The following is a 17014-nucleotide window of genomic DNA, read 5'->3' on the forward strand; positions in this document are numbered from 1 at the left end:
TGAATCAGTGACGTTCTTCACATGTAGAGATGTCAGTGTTTGAGCCTAGTTTACCTCATTGGTCGGGCGATAACTGGACGTTAGGCGTTTTTATCACGTTGTTTTAGGATAAATAATTATCCCTAAAAACACATTATTAAGTAGTAACTTTATGTTTTATCGGGATTATTTGTATACAATATATTCATGTTGTTCATCTGGATTTTTTAAGCAGAGGTTCCAGTAGCCGTACAGCTACATGAAAAATCCAAATTATGCCTTGTAAAAACAAAGAGTTATTTCTTAATACTTTAAATGAGAATCACAGTCCTATAGTCTTACAGTACTTAGCATAAAACGACCAGCTTGCTCATGATTACGGATGGTAACGTTTAAGTTATTTATTAATATTTATTTATTAATTGATTAATTAATGTATTTAAATTTTCATCTCGAAAACATTTCGTTGACTGACGCTCTGCTCCTGAACAATGTACAGAATTGAGACGCGTTGCCCCTATGTCGTTTGTCGGTTTATCATGTTCAAGTTTAAGAAAGTCTGTTGACCGGCTGGAGCCTCACCGTACTGACAGCAGGTGAGTCTCAGTGATTTTGTGTAGCTCATGAAGGGGCTGGGTGGAGAGGTCACACGCAATGACTTGGGGATTGTGAAGTTAAGGAGCAGCGGTGCTGCTGATCAAATTTTGCTGGAAAATGTACCCGTTACTTTAAAGTTTAGGAATCCAAATCGTCACTGTCGTACAATCGTCACACACAATTGTACATCTAGCCCCTGGGACCCCGATGGTCCATTAAGCGGGTGGAAAGTGTTGAACCGATTGTTTTAACATGATCATTTCCTTCAGTATTTATAGTGCTTTATGAATATTTATTTGCTTAAGGCGTTCCATTAATTACTGAAGTTGTTTACTACGGAACAAGGTCAAGAAACGTAGGATATTTTCTGGTGAGAGTTCAAAAAGCAGCACACCTTAGTTTTAAGTTATAGAATTTGATGATTTTATTATTTCACTTAATGTAGTTATACATTCTTTTGTTTTCATAACGTCTTCGTCCTGAGTGGAGACACGACACACGATATTCATTATAGTGACATACAGTACTATACATGGTTAAATAATCAGTGAAACAGCGAATTCATACTGAGACTTTGTTTAAATCTAGAAATTGCATGGAAAGCACCCATCATGAAAGCCTTAAATGTTTTAGATACCCCAATTAGTGACTAAGAATAGTAATTCAGGTGTGTTAGAAATCTCATGGTGTCTGCAGTGGGCTATATCCATGGCTCATCCGTGTTTTAATTAGAAATGCAGAGGGCTTCATCACAAGCACAATTTTTTCATAAGTGTCTTGTGTCACTTGAAGCTACCAAATTGATTGCAACAGATTTAATTACAGATGTGTTAAAGACGTGTTAAGCGAGAATAATTTGAGTGCTCATTACCATTGACGCTACCAGATCCTCTCTGATTGTGCCACTAATTGAAGAATCTGCATCTGACTGAGGAAAAGAGTTAGGATTGTGGTGAAAGGTCTGCCAGAGAACTTTTTTTCAGAAGTGAGTCTTGAGAGTTGTATCACCAGAAAGCCACTGACTGACTCATCATCTATGAGAGTCCTGCCTTTGCACTACAGCAAACAGCATCCTGAATGTTTGCAATGTCTGGACTAACCTTGAAAGGAGCTCCAGATAGCTTCCAGGACTTTTAAGTCTTCAAGTAACATGTCACTTGCAGATGCTTGTACAGATTACATGAGCTGAAAAAGAAGCCACAACATTAAAACAAATTGCAGTTGACTTGGCAGATTTCAGAAAACCTAGCATTCAGAGATGTAAAGTGTGTATTTAGGGTTGGACATATTTTTGATGTTCAGTCGTCCTGCCTGGATCACATTTGTACAAAATCACATCAGCAAAGGCTATATAGTGTAGGATCAAGACACTGGAAGCAGTTCAAAGAACATTCCATGAAAAAATAAATAAATCACAAAATGTAAGGGTGTAGCTGCTGTATATTTAAGCTTATAGCATTTAGTATTGGCAAACTATATGGATTTTACCAACTAAATTTAAAGCTAATTGCTATGAGAGAGCAAACAAAATAAAAAAAAGAGTTTTTCTAAACTGTGATTATCACTGGCGTCATAATGGCATGTTAAGAGCTTCACAACGCACATTCTGGGTAGGACACCCACAAACTGAATTTTAAAGGTAAATAAGAAGGACAGCAATAGATGAACACAACTTTGCATGAAGCGAAGAAGTCTGTGTACTGCAAAGCCACTTTAATAGTTGCTGCATTTGACTTTTTTTGTTCATTTGTAGGTATTGTGTATAGATAAGAGCAAAGTGATACTAGAGGCACATCTTTAATGAATATTCCATTACAGACGACTGGTTTAATCGCCGACGTGTTCATCCATAAACACACAGGCACTCTCACAGAGACCTTGCCTGAAGCTGGGAAAGACAAGTATTCACATGGGTTGAGGAACTTCACAAGCCAGTATCAAACTAATGTTCGTTACTGGCCATTTGGAAAAAAAAGTACAGGCAAGTCAGATGTAATCTTAGGTGTGCAAATGTCTCAGTGCCCCATCAGTAATTTTTAGATTGACTGCTGTCACTGATTTTGATATAGCTGAAGCTACACGTTTTACAGGTGTTTTTTAGCTGTCTGGTCTGGCCTTCTGCAGTATTAATGAAACTTGTATTCATTAACAGTACCCTTACTTGATTTAGATCCATTGTAGATCGGCTGTTGTAGCGATCACATTGTTTTTATTCATTCATTCCGAAGGACAGTATGCTGTAGTCATCTTTACATGATTTGCTTTAACTTGTTGGGAACTGCCCTGACTCAAGACCCTTGGATTTAAAGAAAAAAGATAGTTGCTTTGCCAAATCCCGACAAGCAGAGTTAATTATGTGTTAAGATTCGCTGCATGCACAATGCTAAGCGTTGTCTGCAGTTATTAAAAAAATTATCTGCAAAACACTAAAATTAGACAAGATGCAGATTCATCACGATCTGTAGTTAGGTCTTAACTAAATTATAAAGTACCTTTACCTTTTGTCATTTCTGAGTTTGTTAAGCTGTATTGATTTCAGTAAACTACTGTAGTTGTTTAACAGTCATTTTCTACTTCACAGAAGATTTCACTAGGCTAAAGCTTTTTCCTGTACCACTGTTAGTGTTGAGCCCAGCCACTTGTTTTGGAACTGGAATGTCAAAACCCTACTCATTGCATTTGGTGTTGTGCCAGTTGTCTAATAGCCAAATGTTATTCACCAAACAATATGGGCGAGCAGCTCTACACTGACATTTTTTGTTAGGGCATACATTTTTAAACCTAGAGACGGAGAAGGAAAAGAAAATACTGACTTTTATGAATGTTTTTTTCTCAAATACCCAGTCTAGGCAAAGCAGGATTATCTTCTTTTATGCACAGAAATTTGCATGATTTGGGTTTTCCGTATCCCATGCATATAGTAAAGAATGGCTGTGGCCTGTTGTGCATTCAGGACTAAGTTTGTGCGTATCTGTTTCACCAACTGCAAGTGATTAGTGAGCAAACTGTGATTTTCCTGGCTGTCGCAAGGTGTGAGTAATTTGGTTCTAAGTCACTGCTAACAATGAATTTGCTTTCTGATCTACACGTCCATTATTAACTCAGGAAAATAAAGGAGTTGCACTGTAAGGTAGATTTTCCTCAGGAGGACCAGCACATGCAGGCACAGAGAGGGAGAAGAAATATGTTGGTGTACCACAGAATTGTAAAAAAAAAAAAGAAGAGAAACCGCAGGATTGAAAAAATTGGAAGAAGAAGGGGAAAAGTGCCATATTTATAGTACAAATTACAGTGTTGGAACAGAGTGCAACACAGCGTAGCATCCCGGGATTGGAATGGCGTGAGTGGTCAATGCCGGCGCCAGGCTCCTCCTGTGTCCTTTCTGAAGACCTCGACCCAGCGCTCCCTCACTCTTCTCACAGAAGCCTCTCTGTGGGCCTGCTGTCTGCCCACCGCTCAGCTCTGTCAAGATATGGGCACAGGCACAAACAATGGCTCTTATCGTCACCCTCTGGGCAGGAGGCAGGCTGTCTCATGTCAAAAGGAGGACATTCTGGGTAAAAACAAAATCCCGCGTGCAGTTACATTCCCGTTTGGTTTTGCCCACAGTACCTGTCGGGGTGGTAAAGGTTATTTGGTGGGCTGTGGAAAAGTCCAGTTTAGCTCCTCTAGTGGGCAGGGTTTTCCGTTGTTCTTAATGGCCATTTCAAACTCGGATCACCTGGGTGTAATCGTATCGCCCAGGAAGCTGATCATTTATGAATGACATGGCAAGAAACTGAATGGCAGATAAAGATAAACACGAGGTTTGAAACTTGCCACCCACTGCAGAAGAAAAAATGCCGCCGATAATGCTTTTCATTCTGAAAGTTGTCTTTCACTATTTTTTTTTTCTTTTGGAAATCCTGTGGTTACCATAGAGATGTGTGGGAGTGTGATGATTACACACATTTTTTGCTATTCATGCCAGCCGGCTAAAATGTTACCATTTCACATGTGCATGGCTTTACAGCATGTAGGATAATGGGAGAAGAGCCACACTTATCACATCAGGTCAGTTTTTAAGGACATCAGTATGGTTTTAAGTGGTATACATGTCTATTATTACTCCTTTCTTAATGCTTTATATTAGAAAACATGTTTGGGTCAAGTTTGATTGAAGTTATGGTCATGCTCACAAGCACAAATATTATTACCAGTTGGCAACAGCTAAACAGTACAAAGCAAACATCTTTTGTGTAGCGTGTTGTTTCATTTCAACTTTAATTTATAACGCTTAAAAGCATTATTCTGTGTCTACTTCCTTCTGCTATAATTTGTACTTTGTCTTTCAATATTTCTCTGAAGCCGATATTTAAATGTCAGCCTTGACTTCATGCAGTAGTAGCTCTTTTTTGTTTTAACAATTGTAAAGGCATTTTATTCCTTCACCACAAGGTCATGCTGTAAATTAGATAATGTCTAGGTTGCTTTTTTATCTTTTTTTTAAATAAAGAAGAAAAACAGTTTTCATCACTTATAAAATAAAAACACATAATAAAGTGTTGTTTTAGGATGTTAATTTGCAGTTGCTATGTATAAAGCAACTTGAGCCCTAAATTAAGTAGTCATCTATTCTTAATTAGCTAAATTCCTGACATCATTGCTGTTTTAGGAAATTGGTTGAATTTGAGTAATTTGAAGTTAGCATGTTGAAGCCAAGAAACTTGTAGCACCAAAGATTCTAAAGAGGAGTTTTGAAAAGCATGTAACCCTGTAAGTTTTAATTAAATACACCCATAAACTTTATTTTAAGACCAATGCTTCAGCAAGCCAAGTGTTTTGAAGTCCCAATATATCCTTCTTTTTTTTTTCTTCTTTTAGGGGGCTTTTTGGCTCCAGCTTGCCCACTTAAGACGGAAAAATGAAATTATTGCCGGTTTCAGCATCTGAAAAAAAAATTAAATGTTGCTGTAGGCAGGTATTTGATATCCAGCTCTTTCGTAAGAGCAATGTTTAGAGTAATTGGGATGGAACTCAACTTGATTGGTTGATAGCCTTAGTAGGTGTGGCAACTTGCCAGCTCCTTATGTCTTTATATACAGTAAATGGATGACCAGACAACTGTGTGAGTGAGCTTCATACCCACTCTCTCCTTCTCCCTGTCTCTCAGTTTCTCCATCTAGGCTGGTGAAGGCAGACTGGAGTTGTGATCACACACCGCTTTCAAGATCCAGAAAAATCCCTTTTTGTTATTTTCTCCCCCCCAAGCAAAGTTCCCAAACTTTCAACCGGTCACAGCAAAGATGATTCTGCACAGACTCCTTCTCCTGGTGACGTGCTTCTGCGCTCTGGCTAGGAATTCCCTAGTGAAGGGAGAGTTCTACAACCTCGATTTCTCATCCAGCATGGAAAACATCCTGCCCACCATCACCCGCCCTGCCAACGCCAGCCGCACGTTCTATGGAATCATGTTTGACGCAGGGAGCACCGGCACCCGGATCCACGTCTACACCTTCATTCAGAAAGACCCAGGTACGGTTTCAGCTGCGGCTCGTGTGCTCCCTGTGCTGCATCTCGGCATGCCTGCCTTGTTTTTTGTTCGATCATTTCACGTAATGCGCTAAAACAAATATACAACGCGACGTGTCTGGGTGTATTGATGTTGATCATTTCTGTGCGTTTTTCAGACTTGTAACTCACAGTGCTGTTCCAGCCTATTATTTCAGCAGGAAGCTTGTATTCAGCGTTAAGCCATTTTTATAAGTCACGGAAAAGACATAAATGTGCCAGAGCATACAAAATTATATGATTGATAAGGATGATGAGACTTTTATTACTACATGTAATCGTGCCCATATTTAGTGCACAACATTAACATGAAACGACAGCTGAATGTAAAGAACTGCAAGATTTTCCTGCACTGGAACTTTGAAAGTGTGCGCACTATCCATTTAGTTTTTATAAAGCTAGTATTTTCATTCCTGTAAACCACTGACACAATTCAATGTGAATTGAAATTTCCATTTACCCTGATAAACTGCAGATTTGTTTCAGAGTTACAATTAATGTTTTTTGTGTGGTTTCTGTTTTTAAAGCTGGGCTACCTGTTTTGGACAAAGAAATGTTCCAGTCCGTGAAACCTGGGCTCTCTGCATACGCTGATAACCCTGAAATGGTACAACACTCGTTTGTTTTTGCAGTAACAGTGTATTTTAACTTTAAGCTAAATTACTTACAATCACTTACTGTTTTTATGGCAAATGTGCCCCTTATGGTGTATTTGTTCTTTGATAAGGTGGGTAAACGTAGTGTTATTTCTTTAAATGTTGCTTTACCACAAGAAATGTCATAATTACAATTCGGAGCTCACATGTAACAAAAAGGAAACTGGAAAAAGGAAAGGATTCTATACAGTCCACAAGCTGTGGTCTCAAACCACTTGGTATACTCCACTGAAAAAAACTGTCTCGGTTCTTTGTGGAAAACGTGTTTTTGAAATCAAATGTTAGATGTAATTACAGGGAGCAAAATGTAGATTGTCATGTTAAAATGATGATTTTTTAATAAAAGAGACTTTGGGTCTTGTCGTTGATACTGAGGGGCTATGAGATGCTGGTTGTTCTTTGTCATTGTGTGTTTCCTTGGTATTTACCGATGACTAAGAATGAGTGTTTAAATATATAAATAGAATTTTCAACTTTTGATTGTCTCGTGTTTTTCTTCAACGTAGGGCGGAAATACGGTGAGGCAGTTACTGAAGGTTGCAAAGAAGACAGTGCCTCGGCCCCTGTGGAAAAAGACTCCTGTGGTTTTAAAAGCTACAGCCGGGCTCAGACTGCTCCCACAAGAGAAAGCACAGGCTCTGCTTGAGGAGGTATGACCGATAATAGCTTCTGCATGTTTGTCAATGACGATTGGGAGAAACAAAAGTACTGCTGTACTTTTGTCTTAGTGCTGCACCACAGCAGCTAAAACTGCATAGTACTGACAAGTCCTTAGGAAAGGCTGGTCTCTATCATCTCTATTATATCAAAAGAAGGGAATCTGTTTTTAAAGTCCTCCAGTTACCTTGATCTGTTTATCCATTATCGGAAATCCCATGTGAGTCTAAGCAACCAGAGCCTATCCTAGAGCCACAGATTTTATGAAGTCACTTTTACAGGAAAACCAAAGAGCAGATTTTGATTAGCTGTAATGATAAAACTCATGTCAAGTACAGGTATACATTTAGTTATTCTACAAAAAAACATGATTTCAGAAGAAATCCTGTATTTCATTACAGGCTAACTGGCTCATTTCATTTCTGAACTATGTGAAATAGTGAATGTTAGTACTTCATGTTTAATACATTATTGGATAACCTCTAAATTCTTTGAGTCAATATTGATTACTCGCAGTTTTAACTCTTTCATGGCTTTCATTGCAAAATTTGTCATTGGTAAATTAACATTATTTGGCATATTTCATGTTGATGTATTTATTGTAAAAGTCAACCTGCGTTTTGCTTTCCAGGTTCAAGAAGTTTTTGACGAATCACCTTTTCTTGTGTCAAATAACAGTGTTAGCATAATGAATGGAACAAATGAAGGTAAATCGTCATTAAATCCTATAAAACTAACATATCATTGCGATGCTTTAACTGCATAGGTATTGCCTGCAAAAAATGTGATATCAAATTACAGACAGTGTAATGGAAATGTGTGTCTTGGGAGGCCTCAGATGCATAATCTTTTCATTTAAGAGAACATTTATGAAGTGTCATAGTATATGCTAAATTTCATGCTATATGATGCTAAATAGAAATTTACTGAAATGTTGATTTGCATTTATTGCATGTTACTGTTGCACTCAAATTAAAAACAGCCTCCTTGGGAAATGTAAGCATATGCATTGGGTCATGTTATCTTCACAGAGCACTCATTAAGGCACAGCCTGTTATTACCTCATCTTGCAATTAAGTAAATTTGTCAGTATTTCCACCCGCATTTCCTATTAATTGCTCTTCCACACCTCTCATTTAAAGGCTTTGTATACTTCAGCAGGTTTAGATGCGTAATGCCATCATTTTAATCGTATAGGTCCCAGACATGCACAAAGAGCAGGCGTGAAGTAATTTACTGGGTTTTCTCAAACCCTGATAGTAGAGTTCTAAGCACCAGGCACAGCGATGGAGTGGGTTTCTTAAGTGCCTCCCATATCCAACTAATACTTTACCACTACAACCTTTTCTTTGTCTTTCCTGGTTAATTTGATTAAACTTAAGTTGAAACCTGGCCTGTCAAGAGATTGCATATTCATTTCCTTTTTTTTGTGGTCTGTCTCTTTTTTAGGGATTTTAGCTTGGGTTACGGTCAACTTTTTAACAGGTAAGGTTTTACTGATGTATTTTTTTAGTTAAAACTGCATGAAGCCCTTGAATGTATGAGCACACAAAGTCTTTAATTGCATCATGCTGTGATACTGGCGCAGCCTGGGAACTGCCCTGCAGCACTGGATCACATCTTTTTGCAAGATCTCTGAGATGTTGAGGTTTTGAGCATAACATAAATACACCTGATTATGAACCCTCATTAGAGCCTTAGAAAAAGTGTATGTTTGTTTTTCTGGCACTAAACACACCTCACACACCAACTATTTTCAGTACTTGAGTTGGAACTGACATGAAAACACCAGTCTGTGGCTTCTGTGGACAGGAACATAGTCCAATTATTTAAATAAAACACTGCCATTTCAATAAGAGCATGTTCTGTATATTTAGCAAGCAGTTTACTGAACTATGAACTATGTTTGACTGGTGTTTATAATGCTGCAGTAGGGCTTCACCCATATAGGTAAAGACTATGGGTTTTTAACATAATTCTAATAAGTTCATGATTGAGATTTCAGAAACTTAATTGTTTTTTCAGGTCACCTTTATGCAAAAAGTCGAAAGACAGTTGGCATCCTGGATTTAGGTGGAGGCTCAACCCAGATAAGTTTCCTTCCAAAATCCAAGGTAAACACAAATTCAGACATCTTTTCCTATTTGATTTCAAACCTTACAATATCCAGCTAGTTAAATTGACTATTATCTTTTACTGAAGTAAGAGTTATTAAACTTGATCTGTCTTCATCCACAGAAAACAATTCTGACATCCCCAGACGATTACATTGCGAAATTTGATATGTTCAACACCACTTATCAACTGTACACTCACAGGTACGTCGTGTCTCAGGAATGAGTTTAGTGAATTGTTGCTTGACCACTTTCAGCCCCCAAATTAATTTCTGTCTTTGCAATCACAGTGCACCCCTGTGACTCTCCATTATGTTAACCTTGAGTTAGAAAAATAATCTCTTGTCGATGGTCGTGTGTCTTGGCATTTGTGCTGGAATGACTAAAAATAATCACAATGTGGTCCTAGTTTTGGAATTGGAGAGACCAATTTGGCCACCTTGCTTATCCAGTTACTCAGAACTTACTGTTCCAGGAACCTCATCAAGATAGTTCTTGTAGGAGCTTGATGAATGGGCTTCCAAAGTATGACTTGACTGTGTGCTACATGCAAGCACCACTGTTTGTTAGTTTAACTCAGTCCAGAGCGAGAGTTGTACTTTAGAGTTGTACTTTATGTCATTTGTGCTCTCTGATCTTGTTTCTCTTTTGTAATGGAAGTAATGGTTTGGTTAACTTTGCCAGACTGTACAGTATATAGGTTTTTGAGTACCTTTTTTTCAAACATAATAACCAGGTTTAGTTCTCATTTTAACTTTTACATGCCCACTTCTGTTTATTGCAGTCAACAGTGCCTAGAAATTGTTCAAAGTAACCAGATTTGGTTATGAGATTTTACCAGTTTTAATTCTTCGAATTTGTAGTACCCAGATTAAATTGAATGTGATGTCATATGATAAACTTCAATCTAAAACGCCTGTCATTATTGGAAACTGCTTGCCATTGTCAACACCACCTACATTATTTGCTCTAACCTGAACATATGTTGGCTCCGTTATGCATTTATATGTAATGGCTTGTCTTTGTCAATGTTCTCCCACACAGCTACCTCGGATGTGGACTGATAGCAGCTCGACTTGCCACTTTAGGAGCTCTGGGAGCAGAAGGTATTTGAAATTTGAATTATACCATTTATCTGTAGCCCTTACTGTTGCACCTCTAGATGAGGGACCCCCTGAATTGGATCTTTAACTCAAGGTGTATAGAGCTTATAGACTGAATTTGGATGTTATTTTGCATATGTGGTTTTGTCCATCGATATGCCTGTGCGACCAATTTTTTTGTTTTCTGTGTTGCTACAGTATGTGTTCAGCATTCATAGCCACAAAACTGTCTTCACAGAAAGATGATTGTGCAGACCTGTTGTAAATGTGAAAAACCAGGTAACCACAAAAGCGTGGGTTTTTCTTCCAGGATTAGAATACAGAGTCTTTAAAAGCACTTGTCTGCCTAAGAAGTTTAAAGAGGACTGGACTTTTGGTGGGATTACTTACAAAGTCAGTGGAAACCCAGATGGTAAGTCAAACCTTGATTTTCACAGCAAGTTCTATTATTAATTATATATTTTTTAGAATAAAAAGATTGGTAATACCTTTTTAAGCCTTATTTTACTTTAGACCCTGACACAAATCACTAAATCTGACCTCATTACAATACAAAACAGCATATTAAAAACTATAATTCTTTTGATATGGTTTAAATGTATTTTAGCTCTAAAGATCAATGTAAAATAAATATTTCCTTTGTATAATGTGGAATTCCTTTGCCTTGGATTTCCTTGGAAATTTGAGTATGAACCAGTTGTTGCCACACAGCTCCACAACTAGAAGCAAAAAAAAAAGCTCCGTTTAGAATAAACCATTCTTAACATGAACTTTTTAGCAGTAATAATATTGCCAACCATATATTTAAGTGCAGTGAAATTGTCAATTAGCATCTATAATAATACAGTAGTTTTATACCACAATCAAGTATCCAAAAGGTTCTGGAATATTTACTGTGTCATTATTTTTTAGGCAATAACTGGTTTTAGTTTCACCACTCCCAGTCATGTGGTAAAAATAGATAACCCAAGGGGCTGCGCACAACTTTGTTGTTGTTAACGTATGGCTTCCAGTGAAGTTAAGCATTGTGCCCTCAACCAGTTTTTGGGCAGAAAGGATTTTGGGGGTTTACCAGTCTGCTGTATGAGCCTGTCGAAGTCCTGACCTGACTTCTGGGGAGACTTGGGCTCAGAGTGTTCATTCCACTGCCTGTGGGGTTTTGTGTTGGAATGATGTAATGTCAGTGCATCTAGCGCTGTGAATATAGTGAGATATTTTTATGACGTTTTTTTTAACATACATGTATGAAATGCAGAAAAACAAATATAAATGGAGTTCCTGAAGAAAACTCCATGATCTATTTGTAAAACATGAAGTATGCAGGGACTTGAGTCCAACTCGCAATCTTAAAATTGTATGAGCTGATTTTGTTGGCTCAGTATGTATAAAAAAAGACTTTCTCAGTTCTGACTAGTCTTTCCATTTTATGTTTTCTTCATCAGAAAGATTTGCTTGCCATATGTATTTTTTCATTATAATTAGTCTATTAGTAGACACGCGTTACCAAAATAACTTGCAAGAGACAAGGGAGGGGACCACTTGTCAGCAGCTGCTGCTGTAGAGTCACTTACAAGGGGACCTTGGTTGCCTTGCCTCTTCCAAAGGTCGTGTCAAGCTATATCGATCGCTGTCTGTACCACAAGTTATTCTGGACTGGTAATACCAATCAGGTTTTCCACCTCTGAGGTGGCTGTGCTTCAGGGCAAGACCTCAGCAGGGGCACCGTGGGGAAGACTGTGGGATCCTTGCTTGCTGTGAGAGGCAAAAAATAAAAGCCCATGTCTTTCAGGAGTACGTCTTCTATTCACTGGTCTTTTTTCTGTCTGACTTCAGGTTACACTGGATATAAGCACTGCTATCAGGAAGTTGTGAAAGTAGTGAAGGGGATTGTTCACCAGCCCTTTGAAGTTAAGGGCAGCAGCACTTTCTATGCCTTCTCTTACTACTTCGACCGAGCTGTTGACTCAGGCCTGATCGGTGAGTGACACAGAAGAGCTCAGGACTAAGGCACTAAGACGTACCCTTTCCAAAACCTGTAATCACCAGGCAGCGCTCTTCAGAAGAAAAAAAACGTAGACTGACAGAGAGGCGATTTAAAATTGCTGATGTGGTTGTCTGGTAGAAAAACAGAAAGTAGTATTCCCAAAAGCCTATAGCGATTTAAATGTCATGTCTTTGCAAAACATAACTTTGTGTTGTTAAGGCTAAATAAAGTCCGCTGCCGTAAGTTTGTACTTCTGAATTAGGCATGAACAAATATTTTACATTCTGGAATTCAATTCTAAATATTTGAAGAAGGTAGCTTTTAGGTAACTAGGGCATGTTTGTTTTTCCTCTTTTGTGAATCTTCCATTTATAAAATGAATACCTAGAGCAGTGCCATCTCACACTGTGAAGTTTGTGCTTTTATTGCTCTTTTTACTGTCAGTGCAAAAATATGCCTATGTTTGTAGATCCTGTAGCGATTTACTTTGTTATTAAACCAAACAGTTCATGTATTTGGTCAAATATTTTGTTTGGTTAGGGAAAAAATGCAGGATGAGTTGAAGAAATTGTGAAGCAAAAATGTTTTTGAAAAAATGCAGACCCGAAGACAAAAAGGTGTTGCCCAATGGAAGTCGACCATGAACAGTTAGAAAAGCAGGAGGCAGACACTCAGCCCTACAATAAACTTTAAAATGTAATCAATTGTAATGGAGTTTAGAGAGTGCCTCCTGCTTTTTAACTGCTTCTCACAGAAAAATGTTCTCCTGTCTTTTGCTCTTGAATTTCAGATAGTACCCGGGGTGGTGTGGTAGAAGTAAGAGATTTTAAGAAGAAAGCCAAAGAAGGTGAGGGCCTTTAAGAGTCTGCTATATGAACAAGTTTTGGCACAGTGATAATCCTTGTTGGCCTACCGTTCTTCATGCGTTATGAGTCATGCCTATTTTGAAGACTAGGCTTCTACCCTGTCTGTTTTTTCCTCCACCTTTCTTTCACAATTGCTTAGCCATCCATCTACAACATACTGATCCTTCATGCACACAAACCCTCCTTCACAATCCTTTTCATTTTTCCTCGGTCAGATACATTCCTCCCACAGGCATGTTCTTGCCCTAAACTTTTTGGTATTATTCTGCTAATGGAATTAGTTTAATTGCCATTTTTAGTGGTTATTATAACTGGTGAAGGATTTTGGCAGATATCTTAGAATTAGGTTTGTGGGTAAATTGGTCTGCTGAACAACCACAAGATAATATCTTCGTGGAGCTGGTGTTTATGTTTGGTGGATACAGTTTTGGCTTGTTTGCTTATTTAATATCAAAGCAGTGCTGTTCGTTGGAGTCCCTTGTAGGACATCAGCTTTATTCATTTGGAATAACACTGGCTAGCAGCTAAGATGGTAGCTTACATTTAGTAAACACCATGCTGTTGAAGATTCCTGGAGCACTACATTACTCAGACAATGCAAATTACAAGTGCAATCGGCGCTATTCTTCCTGACTGAGTAGCTTGTGCACAACTTAAATGTAGTCTTTCATGATGTTTTGAATGCCATGTTTATCCCACCAAACAGTAACTATCTATTTTACTTGGTTTGAAATCTTCATTGAATCATTAAATAAATGTGATTGTCTTCCATACTCCAGATGTATGGCTTTAAAATTAAGCATGTGCTTCTCAAGTGATTTTATATTAAATATGGATTTAATATCCATAAATATGGATTGCAGCTGTTACATCACAAGAAAATGTTGTTTTCAACGCACTGTTACTTGGCCTTTTCTGTCTAAATTATGCCAACAAAGTACATAGAACATTAAAATTATTGGGTGCAAAAGCTTTTTTGTTTTAGGGTACTAACTCATTTCTTTTCTCATTTTACATTTCAGTATGCAATAAAATGACAAAGTACCGTCCAATAAGTCCATTCCTCTGCATGGATATGACGTACATCACGGCCTTACTGAAGGATGGGTTTGGATTTAAAGAAAGCACAGTTCTGCATGTAAGACCCTTAAAAAGTCATTTGTAGGGACTAATAAATAGTTGTATGATGTGAATGAATATCTCATCTGTGCTGGATCTTTTTAGAGGCTCTTCAGTTCAGGGACAGTGAATTTAGTTGTAGGTCAAACATTTGCATTGTAAAGTTTCCACGATAAAGAAGGTCTTTGCAAATAGCTTTGACCTTCCAATGAGAGGTTATACTTTGAAATATTTTGCAAGTAACAACCTGTGCAATTTTTGTGTTTTAATACACCTGTATATAATGATTGTATGTTACCATCTGTATATCATGGTACCGAAAGAAAGAACTTGAATGTGTGGTTCAGTCAAATGAACAAGCTACACTTATCCTGCATGTCTGATTCCATTGGTCTAACGCATGATCTGTTCTTTATCTACAGCTCACCAAAAAGGTGAACAATGTGGAAACAAGCTGGGCCTTGGGAGCCATCTTCGATTACCTCAAGTCTCTGAAGATCCACTGAGGCACAACGCAAACACTGGCACGGGGTTAACAATATTGTTCTTGCTGGGCTTTTCTTTGCTGACCTTCTCTTTCAATAAAAGCCCAGGCCTGCTCAGCACTGCCATTAACATTCATCTGTAAAAATCATGCTTAGTTGTTAATCTAGAAAGAATCTTGGAAACTGTTGAAAAGAATATCTTATATTTTTTTAGAAGGCCAGCAATTCCTACTGTATTTTTAACCCATGATTATCATTAATTGATAATATATTTTTTTAATATGTGCAAGCGTTTACATTTAGCTTTTGTATGGAGATTTTACCATGCTGTCTTATATGACAAGTTCAGGGTTCAACTACACTTTCATGAGAGCAAGGCACCTTTTCTGCCTTTGAAGAGCAAGAAGCTTGACGAGCTTTTTGTTTTGCTTACCATTCACTAATTACCAACCATAATATTATGAAAGTACTTTTTAGTAAATATGTTGTTATAGTCCAGGGTTTCCAGTACAAGTTAAGTTAAAATAAATAACAGGCTTTATTATAGTTTAGATGTAGCTCTATTGTTTTTGTTTATTCTGTTTCGCACATAACACTTTAATTGCAGACACTGTAGCTAAGGTTGTTTCTCGTGTACTGACTAAATCGGTTGTACATTTTAAATAAGATTGGGAGGCTACATTTATGTCACAACAACTCAGGGTACAGGTAAAGCACAGAAAGTGCAATAGTAGCCGCTGCATATGATTAATGTTTGGTATATTTTTAGTACTTATGTAAATTTAAACCAATGTTAAGATTCTGTGCAGCAGTTAAAAATACAGTATATGGCTACACTGTATAATATGGCCTACTGACAAGTACATGTGTTCTTAGCACATTTAAAATTGCTGAAGACATTGAACATTTCTGTTTACGTTGATAACTGTAGTCTTCAGCTAAAATAATATATATATATATGGTAGGTACAACTGAATTAGATTTGGCAGTTGCAAAATCTAAGGAAATCTACAGTTTGGTGCTACAACCAGGTGATTTTTAATGAAAATATAGTGCTGGAACTTAGTGATTTTGCCTTCTTGTGCAAACAGTCTCCTGTTCTGTGTGTATTTTACCAAACTGCTGTTACTGTATGAAAGTTTAGAAACATGCTTGTTGGTGAACCATTTAAAATGGGAAGGAAAAAGATGCATGCTTTTTCAAAAGGGGGATGAATTTGTTTTGTTAATTCTTAGAAGGAGATTGTTGGCTTTAGATAGGGACGATTGGTTTATCCTGAGAACACTTCATGTAATGCTTTTATTTACAACTGCAGTATTAAAACAATTATTAATGATTAAATTATTACTTATCTGGAGTTGAGAACTCCTGAACTTAAAATGTAAAAAAGCCTGTTCTCAGAATATTCTTTTGACTTTTTGAATAAATACTGTACAGGTATAAAGCATTCTAGAAAGTGCATCTAAGCAAAACTGGTATTTATTCCCAGTTGTCTTGCTGCCTTATTAAACTTTAAATACTTGCAGCCCCTTTCAGAAATGTTTTTATTCTTTATATTCTCATATTAATACTTTAAATATAAAAATACCATACTTAATGCATATATGCTTAGAGATTAAGTCATTACTCAGCCACAAGCATATATATATTAATTCTACATATCTGTTGTGTTGTACTGGTTTTATGACATCATTGTCTTGAACAAGCAAACCAGCTTCTTACAAGAACTAAGAAACACTAAATGGGTAAAATGTAAAATTTCTACTTGGTTTTATTAAAATACTTAAGATTTGTAATTTCTTGCTTTCTTGGTTATTTTCCTCTTCTTTTCACATGATTTCACGAGATTACAACAACAAAAAAAAAAAGTCTACCCACCATACAAAATGAGCCAGTCCCTAGAA

At 37.4% G+C, this 17014-nt stretch overlaps 1 protein-coding gene across 1 annotated transcript; it reads left to right on the forward strand.

Annotated features, from left to right (window-relative positions):
* The first annotated feature begins 27 nt into the window (after positions 1 to 27).
* entpd5a (ectonucleoside triphosphate diphosphohydrolase 5a) lies at positions 28 to 16906 on the forward strand. Its single transcript, XM_015350196.2, has 14 exons — positions 28 to 575; positions 5729 to 6090; positions 6654 to 6733; positions 7289 to 7432; positions 8071 to 8146; positions 8889 to 8924; positions 9465 to 9553; positions 9678 to 9757; positions 10598 to 10659; positions 10967 to 11068; positions 12490 to 12633; positions 13431 to 13487; positions 14529 to 14644; positions 15048 to 16906. The coding sequence occupies exons 2-14, from the start codon at positions 5862 to 5864 to the stop codon at positions 15129 to 15131; spliced, it is 1299 nt and encodes a 432-aa protein (XP_015205682.1). The 5' UTR covers positions 28 to 575; positions 5729 to 5861; the 3' UTR covers positions 15132 to 16906.
* Positions 16907 to 17014: the final 108 nt, after the last annotated feature.

This window comes from Lepisosteus oculatus, chromosome 8 (genome assembly GCF_040954835.1).
Source record: "Lepisosteus oculatus isolate fLepOcu1 chromosome 8, fLepOcu1.hap2, whole genome shotgun sequence".
NCBI classification, from domain to species: Eukaryota; Metazoa; Chordata; class Actinopteri; order Semionotiformes; family Lepisosteidae; genus Lepisosteus; species Lepisosteus oculatus.